Source organism: Wyeomyia smithii, chromosome 1, assembly GCF_029784165.1.
Source record: "Wyeomyia smithii strain HCP4-BCI-WySm-NY-G18 chromosome 1, ASM2978416v1, whole genome shotgun sequence".
Taxonomy (NCBI): Eukaryota; Metazoa; Arthropoda; class Insecta; order Diptera; family Culicidae; genus Wyeomyia; species Wyeomyia smithii.
In genome coordinates, this window is record NC_073694.1 from 138,090,546 (window position 1) to 138,102,823 (window position 12,278).

The following is a 12,278-nucleotide window of genomic DNA, read 5'->3' on the forward strand; positions in this document are numbered from 1 at the left end:
GACGTGTGGAAGACAGCGTTGGTTTGATGCCGAGTGCCAGAGAGCGACAGATGAGAAGAACCGTGCCAGGAGCTGCTTGCTGACTGCGGCTACACGTCAGAGCAGAGAGAGATACAGGGAGAAGGAGCTGCCGACAATAGAGTCCACCTTCGGATGAAGCGCGAATACGAGGAGCAGGTGTTCGCCAGCGCAGAGATCAGCTATGCTCAAAACGACGTGCGGAGCTTCTATAGAACAGTGAATAAAACAGTAGATAGAGCCGGAATTTTCCTGTGCCGGTTATGTGCAATGACAAGGACGGAAACCTGCTTACTGATAAATCGAGGGTTGCAGCCAGGTGGAAGGAGCATTTTCAAACACTATTGAACGGTGAGGAGTCACATGAGCAGAGCAAAAACAACTCTGAAATCCCAGTGAGAAAAGTATTCCAAATGTCGAACGACTGGTTGGAAGGCCTCATATGCCCTATCTATAAGAAGAATCATCGATTGGATTGTTGCAACTCTCGAAGCATTACGTTGCTCAACTCCGCATATAAAGTGCTTTCCCGTATCTTGTTCTTCAGATTGAGACCGTTAACGGAATCCTTTGCTGGTGAATACCAGGCTGGTTTTCGACAGGGGCGTTCCACGACGTATCAAATTTTCAAACTGCGACAGATCCTCGATATGTTCCGGGAGTATAACTTGCAGACCCACCATCTGTTTGTAGATTTTAGGGCGCTATACGATTCAGTGAAAAGAAACAAGCTGTGGCAGATAATGCTGGAACACGGTTTTTTTGACCAAACTAATTTGGTTGATTCGTATGACGCAGGAGGGATCGAAATCATGCGTGGGGATAGCTTGCGAGACATCAGCCGCGTTCGTAACGATAGATGGACTGAAGCAGGGGGATGCGCTCTCTAACCTACTGTTCAATATCGCCCTTAAAAGGGCCTGTTCAACATCGCTTTTGCAGTACGAAGAGCAAACGTGCAAAGGAACGGTATAATCATCACGAAATCTCAAATGCTTCTTGGTTTTGCGTACGACACTTTTTTTCCTGTATGGACCTTCCTCACTACGACAAGAATCGTAGATCTATTGTGGGATATGCCCGGGTGTCTGCTGTATCCCGCACTTCTGTTAATAGCAATACCGCTATTAAAAAGTGGCATGCTTATTATTATTGTTCATCAGTGCTACACACAAGATACTTTTCCTTACGCGCTTACTGTTCTACTATACCGATACTCGTTCCTCTTGCCAAATATCACCAATTATAATTCTGGAGAAGTTTCGTCGTGCGTCTTTCTGGCCAGTTTTATTGATAAGAGGGACTTATTTTTTGTTAAGAGGAAATCACGCAAAGGTATTGTAGATTTCAGCGTAACAGATAATGCGGACGACATTGATATCATTGGTATCGACCGTAGGGCAGTGGAGGAGGCCTTCGTGCCCAGGCTTCTGCCGTTCTCTTTATTTTTGCTCAAATTTCCTCCTTTACCTGTCAAACGCCTAGAACTAGACTTTCTCTCACACAGAGTGAGTAACTATAACTATCCACATTTCAGTCGTAGAGTTCATTTTCACTCTTAATCATCGCGTACGGGGGGTAAACAATCGTTTTCTCTCTCAGTTTAAGAGGGAGCAGTTTTCGTTAGCTTCTAAAAGAGAAGTTGGCCAAATAAACAAAACCTTTAGGTTTACATCAAATCCACTTCCTAACCGTTTTTGAATTCAATGTTATAGGAAGATTCACAACTCGCCATGAGTGCGTATTCTACAGAACGTTCGATTTTATACTGTTTTTGCCGCACCCCAGAGCGATGAGAACGGTAACGCAATTCTCAGTTGTTCGTTGAGCAATTTATTTCACTTATCTTGCGTGCGCGGATGAGCTATTCACAAAAGTTTCACTTGGCTTCTGCTCTGTTAAAATAGGCGAGTTTTTTCGCAAGAGAAACTTTTACTCAGCGCTCTCTCTCTACAGCATATGGTGTGATACACACTGAATTTAAGCTCATAGTTGTTAAGAGGGGAGAAAACTATTTTCTCTTTAGGATGAAGATGAGCAAAACGAAGCCTGTTCATGCCTTTTAAGGGGTGGATGGGACTTGTCATTAACTCTACCAAAACAAAGTACATGGTAGGGAGCGTGGGAGCTCCCATGGTGTTGGTGCTGAGGGGGAGATAAATGGGGAACGATTATAAGTGGTTGATGGATTTGTTTAAATTGGTACGCTTGTGACATGTGACAACCACATACCTGTCACGAACATCATTCCCATACATTCAGGTTGAAGCCGTTTTTCTCTGGTTCGATTATACGTCAAAAAGCTGTCAGTGCTTGCTAAAGAGCCGAATAAGCTCCATCCATGCGAGATCAACTGTTGCTGCAAGTGGTGTGAAGAAATTCTAAAAGCGAAGATCGTTTGTTTCGTTTTAAACGTTTTTTGGAATTTGCGCAGAACATAATTGATCACGTTCAAACATGTTTTAACACGTTCCAGATAACCCTACATTCAAAATAGTTAGGAGCACGCAAAAAATTCGTGCAGTAACACATGCGACACAATGAACGAAGCTTAAGACCATATTTTCAACACTAGCGCCATTATCATCGGCGGTGGCTTCAGGAAACAGCGGTCATGACATGGGTCTGGTGACAGCGATATGAGCCGTGAGGTGAAACGACGAGCTGCAAACAAGGCCTTCTACGGACTACGTAACCAGCTAAAGTCCCGTAATTTGCAAACTCGCACAAAACTTGCGCTGAATAGGACGCTGATACTCCCGGTGTCTCTTTACGGTCATGAAGCATGGAAGCTGAAGGAAGTTGATCAACGAGTGCTCGGGGTTTTCGAGTGTAAAGTGCTGCGATCGATACTTGGCAGTAAATTGGAATATGGAGTGTGACGCAGACGCAAGAATCATGAGTTGTACCAGATTTACAAACATGCTGATATAGTGAAGGTAATACAGCGGGACAGGCTTCAGTGGGCTAGACATGTAGCCAGAATGCCTGACGAGAGAGCAAGCTTCGATACATCGCAAGCTTCAACCAACATAAATAAGTAGTTAGATACAAGAATCTTTTTAACGCGGGGATACGTAGCACATAAAAAACGGGTAGAAACACCGCGAAAATTCCGGAATCCATGTAAAAAAATTTAATCATTACTGCTGAATACTTTCGAAAAAAAATCAATAGCAGTATTAATTCCACTTGCGAGTCGATTCGACAATCAGGAAAAAATATAAAAAAATTAAGACCAGTGATATTTCATATTTGGATAAGGTAAACTCATCGGACTCTTGAAATAAATGATTTGAAAATGAAAAACCATTAAAACATGTCGCGTAAAAACGACATTTCTGGGAAATCCGCGCAAATTGCGGAATCCGCGTAAAAAGACTTTAGTTTAATTATTAAAAACCAGGTTGAAGGACCCGAAGAATCAATGTTAGAAGGTCCAACAAACCAGGTTGAAACGGGAATTCACTTTAGAAGGACAGTATATGATATATAAGCATTAGGGTAGGTTTAATTTATGTTATTGCTTTCTATCAGTTCCCATACATTTCTCAGACGTTTGCCAAATGCCAATTATAAAGTTGTTGAACATACCGGTCGTGTAAGTCTGACCGACTTGCCTGTATCCCAATTACAAGTTATTAACGATCCATCATCATAGCGCTGCAATCTGTCCTAATAATATAAATATATATATATATATATATATATATATATATATATATATATATATATATATATATATATATATATATATATATATATATATATCTGTCCTCTTATATGAGCAATTATATTTTTGGTCTTCATCGGAACAGTAGAAAATCTGGTGGTCTCTTCAGCACGTAAATGCTCAACTTCGTAACTCTCCTACGCTCAATATAATGAATCGATGAACAGTTACGTTCCAGATACAGTTATAGTTTGACGCTGCATACCGGATTACTCTCATTCTATTAGCGCCAGTAGCGCAGATGTATCTAAATTTAGCCTCCACTCACTACTTTGAATGCAAACCATGCAAACACTTCCAAAATGTAAGTAAGGGATGGCTCTGACTATTTATCAATTCAAGTGAACGGTAATAGTCATCTTGATTAATTTTAGACACGATAATCGATATCAATATACAACGGATACCTTCAATGTCCAATAACAGTGGTGGCATTTATTACAGTTCCATTGATTATTTCAGCCAACAACCAGCAGCTTGATCATAAATTTATTTGCCCACCAGCTGCGAGGTGTTGAGCGCCTTAGCTTGTCATTCTTCACGGAATAAACGCAATGGATCGTGCAAATAAATATTCAAACTCGCAAGTAAACCGTTCTCCTGTGCAGTAAACGACCTTGCCAGAATATCAGAATTTCGCTTCAGTAGATAAATTTTCACCTTGGCTGGTGTTTATAAAAATAACAATATTTGGTCAGATGTAGCTCAAAATTTGAACGCGGATATATGTTAGTAAGGGAGGCGCGTGATAAGTAGTAGGGTATAGAAGCTCTGGCATGTAATACTCGACATGTTTTTAGACGTTAATTATTTGAAATTATTTGAAAAGTAATATTGTCAGTTAGCATATGTCAAATTATTATCCAGCTTATGAATATTGCCTACCCACTTCATAGCTGGTGTAACAATTTCTTACCTCATTCACGTTGGGTCAAATAATTTGAACAAAATTGGTTGCATTGTGGAGCAAACGCTACTTAAAAGCAAAGCAAAGCCTTGGTGCTACATTCCGATTCGGAACTTGACCTTCTGTTTATTTATACACAGACTTCGCAGCCGACTATTTAGTGTACAGGACAATTGCGGGGCTAGCGCTACGATCCTACTGACACTAACAGTCTCTCCCGAGACGAGATTCGAACCTACGACGACTGGCTTGTTAGGCCAGCATCGTACCTCGAGACCATCTGGGAGATGAAAAAAACGCTACTTATTGATTCTATTAAAACACGTTCATGGTTTCAACTAAAAAACTTGAATGTATGGTGTCTCTAAATACAAATTCTGCTTTTCACAGTGATTTGTGGATATTTATTTATTCTACTGATTATTCAGCTACCGGCATTTCCAAAGGCCTTTCAACTGTGTTCAATGATTTAGTTCTGGATTGACCCAAAAAATATTTATTCACGCCCATTCCTTGGTTTTAGTTTGCCTCTTCGATCGATCAACTAATTAAAACAAAACTAGAACCAACTGGTATTTATAAGTTTGTTTATCAATTTGCGTGTGCCTGTATATCTGCTACTGGCAGCGAGCAAAGATATTTATCACACTCTGACAGCCCGAAGTCAACAGCATCGCCTCTGCAGCCTCCGTGCAAGATGGTATCGCGTGTATGTCTAATTGAGATTCATTAAACCTCAGTCACTACAAGTCAATTATTAGCTCTGATATTCAAGACGGTTGCCGAAGATCAACGACATTTTGGTTGCCGGCTTGCCGCTTTTGAATGATTGACCTCGGTTCGGCGAAGTTTCGTTGAAACTGGATTTCGCTGGATCCAGTCGTCTAATCAATGGAGAAACTGTCAATCCGTTTCGTACTATAAATAGTTTTGAAGTAGAATACTTCTCTCAGGGAGTTCGGCTACATAGGGATGTGAAATGAAAATCTAAAACCGGAAAAAGTGAAAAGTATGTCCAATTTCAAATGCTAATAAATCGGTTAGTATTCGATGGATTTCCTTCGTTCTTGCAGCAATAGATTGGAAAATCTTCTAAGATTCTTCCCAAAATAAGATAATTGTAATTTTATTATTCACACTATTGTACTATTGAAAATAGTCAAGCCTTGTCAAAACGAAAAATTCGACCTCTGATTGGTCGTTACATGCTTGCTTCCCAAGCACGGTCGACAGGATCATATACCTTGCAATTGAAAACATGCTATTTGGCCTATATAAGAGCCTGTTTCAGCCGGAGCCGCTCATAATAGTTTTAGACAGCGACAACAGCAGTCGTCCTTCCTTAGCAGCAGCACTAGCCCTGTGGTTGGTCACCACGTCTCAGGAGCAGCGCGGTTTTTCTCAGCGTGTGTCGCCAGACAGCCATTATTCCCCCCGTGTTGGGGCAGCATGAAGATTGCCATCAGGAAATTTAATTTTGAAAATCAAAATGCCTTTTCAAGGCAAATAAACAAGTCATTGAAAGTTAATAATTTTTGACAACGCAAGCAAGCATTTTGTGTTGGATCCTAGCAATTCAAATCTGTCGCACCCGTCTTACTTACTGAATGTGAAATAGCTTCCACAGTGCATGTTGTCCGTGTATCTTAATTCCCCCACTGTTAGAGCAGCTCAAAAGTTGCGATCAGCAACCGAATTTGAACCGCAAAATGCCTTTTTCAAGGCAAATAAACAAATAATTGAAGGTTAATAATTTTCTGGCATCAACACAAGCAGACATTCTGTGCGGGATGCAGTCAAATTTTGTTGTAGTTGTCTAATTTTTACTTTATTTAGTAAACCCTCCACTGTAGGGGCAGCGGAAAGGCTGCGATCAGCATAACCGACTTTGAATAACAAACTGCCCTGTTAGAACACATTCACAAAGACAGTTAGTTCGACCATGCAGAGCTAATATGAAGTCGATTCAATCAATCAGCATAAACAGAATTTCGTCGTCTCCCAGCTGCCAAGTTGCAACATGATGCAACACGCAATAGCGAGCAAACGAAATCGCTTGATATTACAAATCGCTATAAGATACGGGTTAAAACCGTTGCGTGTGTGAGAGCACCATCGGTGTTTATTCGCTGGATACAAAAATCATATGCGAATTGTGGAATAATTCGTCTGAAGAACATTAGGGAATGGAAAAACTGAATTGATAGGCGTGGCCTATTTCGTAGCTCCCTTCGGCTATAAAAGAGTGTTTCTGGGAAAACTAGCTACATTCATTAGTCGGATGGTGAGCTGGATGGACTGTCCACAACGTTGACAGCAGTAGCAGCAGATATCAGCACTCAGCAGTAACAGAGGATAGCGGCAGGTTGTGCCTGTGGCTGCCTTCAAATTAAATAAATCACTTGCCCTGTGGTTGGTGACCACTTCTCAGGCCTCTGCCAGGCTGAACGCCAACGCGAGCGATCGGGCGAGATTTTTGCCGTACATCAGCCGGCACTTCCTCTAATGGAAAATTTGGATCATTTTGTTCAGAAGAATATTACTGTCGGTAATATTACAGAGATGCGATTGCATTATATCCGATATGTAATTGAACAATTGTTCTTTTGAGGAAAAAAAAACACTGTCGGTAATATTACAGAGATGCGATTGCATTATATCCGATATGTAATTGAACAATTGTTCTTTTGAGGACAAATAAAACACTTGATTTTAAGAGTAAATAGCTTTGGGTACCAGTAGCAGTATGGTAACAGCCTCAGCGGTAGGTGCAGCCGGTACTTCCCTGAGGCCGATGTTATAAGGAAGTAAATGGAAACGGCACGGCGAAAAAGTTCGGGTGTGCTTAGACGCGCGTCATTTTTCGTTGTTGATATTATTCCCCACATGAAACGACGCGGTTTCGTACGATAGCGACGGTATTAGCGGAAGATGCATTTGTCAACACTTACTCCAGTAAAGCCGTGTCTAATTTTCAAAGTGAACACACCTTTCTATTGTGTTGGCCGTGCGCATTAGACCTCTGCCAGGCTAAACGCGAAAAGCGGCGCGAACCGATTCGCCCGGCCGTGGGTTAATGTACAGCCGTAAGTAGAGCTGTATAAAAGTATTCTACTTCAACTTTGCCGTCGTGGCTTTGCACACAACCCTCCTGTGATTTTTTTCTGATAATAAACAAATTGCAATGTTGCAAATATCATCCAAATAGACTGGTTATGAAATAATAAAAATCACAAATTTCGCAGATTTAGCAATAATCGCTCGTGTCGGCAATAACTCCTGATCACAAACTAGATGCATGCACAGTTATCAATGGATTTCGTTCCCACGGGGTAAAAAGAAAACCAAATATTCACAATGAATATCAACGTTCACGGTGATAGCCACAATTATGGGTGTTCGAGCGATATGATTGATTTGCCACATAATACGGATAAGAGAACAAAGATAACATTATTTTTACGAGTGCCTACCTTGATCCGATGTCAGATAAAAACTCGAATCATCAGAGGTGTCGTTGCCATCGCCGCCCGCTACCGACGAATTGCTTAGCGCTAGCTGTGGTAGAACTGGAGAGGTCCAGCCAAGAGCAGTACCCGCACTGATGGCCGCTATCGAAACTGTGAAACAATATTTGCTAGTATTTTTTCTTCTATTCGATAGTTACACAGAACCTACCTCCTACTCCGGCCACAAACTGCATCAGCTTACTATTGGACGCCTGACCCTCCGGGGGATCATACAACATGGGGTTCGTAACCCCTGGGCCATTGTTGCTCATCGTTCAGTGCTGCCTGCAAAAATATAATTAATACATATATTACCACTCCTCTGTAGCTTCACACATTAATTCGATATGCCTATAGTACAACAAATGCGCAAAGTTGCACCAGTTGTTTGTTTGGTTACCTTGAGCCTCCATTAGTATATTCTTTTTCTTTATAAATATTAACGTAACGTCACAGTAAACAACCTCGCCCTGGAGTGGTGCCTGCAGAAGAGCATGGTACACACCCACCGTAAACAATATAGACGTCATTTCTTCGCACGACAAAAAAACTAACAGCGTTGCACATTTCCGTCATGCCAATGAAACAACTTCTCACGTGTTTAACGCTTGATAAAAAAAAACACAGACATTGGCTGGTTGGTTCTTCGGCTACCGTCTACCATTGATTGTGTGAAATTTTTGGCACAGTAGCGCACGCCATGCAAGCCAAACAGAATATCCCAGTCGAAAGCAAACAGTTTGGCTATTTATATGCCCCAGTAGCTAATTTTAATTGAAATTGAATTTGGGAATTCGTTACGCGGGCACCGCAAGCTTCCTGACCGGATTGTGACCCACCGTTAACGGTCTTTATGACTTGCGACCGCGACAACGAAGCGTCTGTTTACACTAAACTGCCAAACGAGTGAACGCCAGCATGGATAAAAACCGACAACGCAAAGCAAGCAAAATATGTAAATTTACTTCGCACTATGAAATTTCACCGCATCGTAAGTCGCACATGTGAATTGCTAAAAGTTTGCGATTGATAGCCTCAGTCGAGTGATTTGAATTTTAAACAATTGCTATCGATTAGTTGATACCTACTGAGCAATTCTCACAAACTAATCTCAAATCGCTGTTAATCTCGCTAAAATTCATATACCTATGTATTTTATTAAAGTTTTTTCAATATAAACCATACCAATATACAACAGGATAGAAGAGTGCAATTTAATGTTCCTCGTATCAATTGGAATTGTCAATGTCCAGATGACCACCCCAGAACAGTTTATTCAGAATTAATCGAGAACTAATGAGAACAACCAGCAACTCTTACTGGAAATAATCTATAGTGAATCTACCAGTCACGGCGATAACCTGCCCACAACGGTAGCAATCTGGGTTATCAATGTCAGTACTTACAAATTAAGAATTTGTTTAAAAATTGGAAATTCAAACTGTTCCTAACTAGTGTTTGGTGTCTAGCAGTCATTGAATAGAGCTTTGATTATCAAAAAGGCGCCACAGTTTCAAAACAATTCACTCACTGCCCATTATCACAAAAACTATCAACTTAAAGTAGTTGTAAGCCTCTAGAAGCTTATCAGAAAACATATACAAACTGGAAAGAATAGTGGCTTATCACACGCTTCTGTAACTAGTTTTTAATCTAAAATATAATCGTTCGACAGCTTACACACGAGCGCTCAATGCAACCTGTTGCAATTCACGTGCTTCAACCGTTCACCTAATCAGGCTGCACACGAAGAGCCCCAACCATTCTTCTTCCTTTCCTTGTCGTTCAAAAACGGTTTATCGGACGAAATAACTTCGTCTGACGTAATTTTCCCAGCCAGTAAACGAACTTCCCTTACCACACTTCACCAAAGCGAAAACCATACAGAGCGAACTCACGGGAAATTGAGAAGTCTGTGAGAGAGAGAATATTAATCGAGAGCTTCGTGAACAAAAAAAACGTGACACATAAACAGAAACCGAACGTTCTGTTTTCCGTCGTATCGTCAGAGTACTATGAATTTTCCGTCCGTCCGACCAATTTTCATCACAGGGTAGAGGTCATCTGGAGGACACATCGATCGTTGGTGCGGCACCCAAGAATTCATACCTTCTGTTTTGCTAATATTATTGATCAAGGGATTTTGTTACAGTGGCTGCAAATCCGAAACTAACAAGCTTTGTTCACAATAAATATCAATTTGGCACAAAAATGAAACAAACCGGAAAAATGATTTGATCACAGCGTATCACGTAACTATTCAACCACAGATTGTAAAACTTTCTAGAACTGTAGGAAAAATGAAGCGAATTTAGTGCGCTCTGTTCGTTGAAAGATGATCCTTTCCATCTGTGGATATTCTCGTTTAACATCTGGAAACTAACGTTGTCGGCTAGCGCCACCCAGACCATAAAACCACAAACAACCTAATTTTAGCGTTCCAACTCGGCGCAAACAGTTTGCGGAAACCTGCTTGCTCGATGGGTTACACTATAGATTTACATTCAAATAGGAAGACGTTTAATTAATACTGCACTGCCAGTGCGCTATCGAGACTTGAGACTTCGGAAATTTTAAAATTACTGCACATAGCAAAGCAGCTCGTGTTTTATTGTTGTTTTCTTCAGAACAAATATCGACATCTGGGTGTTTCCTTTGTTATTTACTTTAACTAAACAAATAGAATAGAATTTCCACTGTTATCTATACAATCGCTCTTTTTTTTGCTCACGCAACATTTAAATTTAATACAATCGCTCATGTCGATTACAAGTGCATTCGAACTTAGAAACTTGTTTTTGAATGTGATACTTTGAGAATCAAAACATATATGGATTCCCAAGTAACAATCCAAATGCGAATTGGTTTTATTTATGCCATATAGTAGTTTTATCAAAGCAATTCTGAATATCTCAAGTCTTATCAAGAGTTTTTTTTTTTTTTTTGAAAAACTTGTGGTTTTTACTGATCAACAGTTCTCAAGAGTAATTATTGGGATTTGCTTGAACGGGACTCATAAAAAACATGTTGGAATTAAGCATTATTCAGCCCTTGGAGCAATAATAAACAACCTGGGCCCCAAAAATTACGATAATTTCCCATAGGTTGTTGGCCATCCGATCGTTCTGAACTGTTTCACAAGACTGTACGGTTCACATGAGTTCTGAAGTACACGTTTTCCCAGGAAACGTTTGTGACCTGATTTAAAAACTGGTTGTATTTTTGGTAAACGTGTAAAAATGACATAGAAAAATACATAAATTTCCCTTCAAAACGAAACTAGTGAATCCAAAATTGGATAAGATTCGAGGAAGTTACAGGTGTTTGAAGTTTAACCTAAAATGGTGATTTTTGAACAAAAAATCACCGCAATTACCTGAAACAGCAACATTCAGAGCACTGCCAAAAATCGATATATCCACCGATTGTCATAAAACTTTTGGAAAAGGTTGTTAAGTTGGTACGAAACCTAGGAAAAATATAAAACATCAAAAATATTGACATGAAAATTCCAGGTTGTTTTCCGGCCTCTGACCGCTGTACGGTGGAATCTGAAACATCTCTCCAGAGAGATAACAAACTGGATCTCAATACTTAATAAAATAAATCCAGCATCCCGTTACGCACGTTTGCTCTTCGAATGCTAGCGAATTTATGTCAGCAGTGAACACCGAGGTGTACTTCTGTGTATTCTCCGTAGAGTGATTCATAACTCTTGTTTCGCTCAGCTGTATTGTAAGCAGTAAGTTTTTTTTGCGAGCGGCAAAAACACAGCAAAAATCAGAAAGCAGAAATTTGGTGCAGAAAATTGCTATACGCGGGACTCACGATGGGTGAGAAATGAATGCTCAGAGCCGGATTTACGATTGTGGGGGCCCGGGGCCCAGTTTACAGTGGGGGCCCCAGAATAAAACAAACCCGTTTTTTTATCGTACGAGTTAAAAACACTTATTTCTCATTGAAAAGTTACCAAAAATTTGCTAGAATTTTTTCTTACGAGTTTTTTTCTTGCAGAGAACTTATTGATTGAATAATCAACATTCAGCTCCTTCAGAATATTGTACTCTCAACTTAACAATGCTAAGTTTGACAGCCTTTCACTCTTCATAGT

General features: G+C 40.3%; 1 protein-coding gene across 4 annotated transcripts in view; it reads right to left on the bottom strand.

Moving 5' to 3' along the window:
• The window catches only part of LOC129718839 (facilitated trehalose transporter Tret1), a 43,008-nt gene that overhangs the window by 7,631 nt on the left and 23,099 nt on the right, over positions 1–12,278 (bottom strand). For 3 of the 4 annotated variants that reach the window (XM_055669957.1, XM_055669958.1, XM_055669956.1), the window contains exons 2-3: positions 8,337–8,452; positions 8,132–8,278 (exon numbers count right to left, since the gene is read on the bottom strand). In XM_055669957.1, the coding sequence (XP_055525932.1) occupies positions 8,132–8,278; positions 8,337–8,439 (250 nt within the window). In that variant the 5' untranslated portion in view covers positions 8,440–8,452. Of the gene's footprint in view, positions 1–8,131; positions 8,279–8,336; positions 8,453–9,847; positions 9,871–12,278 lie in introns of those variants that run through there. The other variant, XM_055669959.1, reaches the window with a different exon arrangement.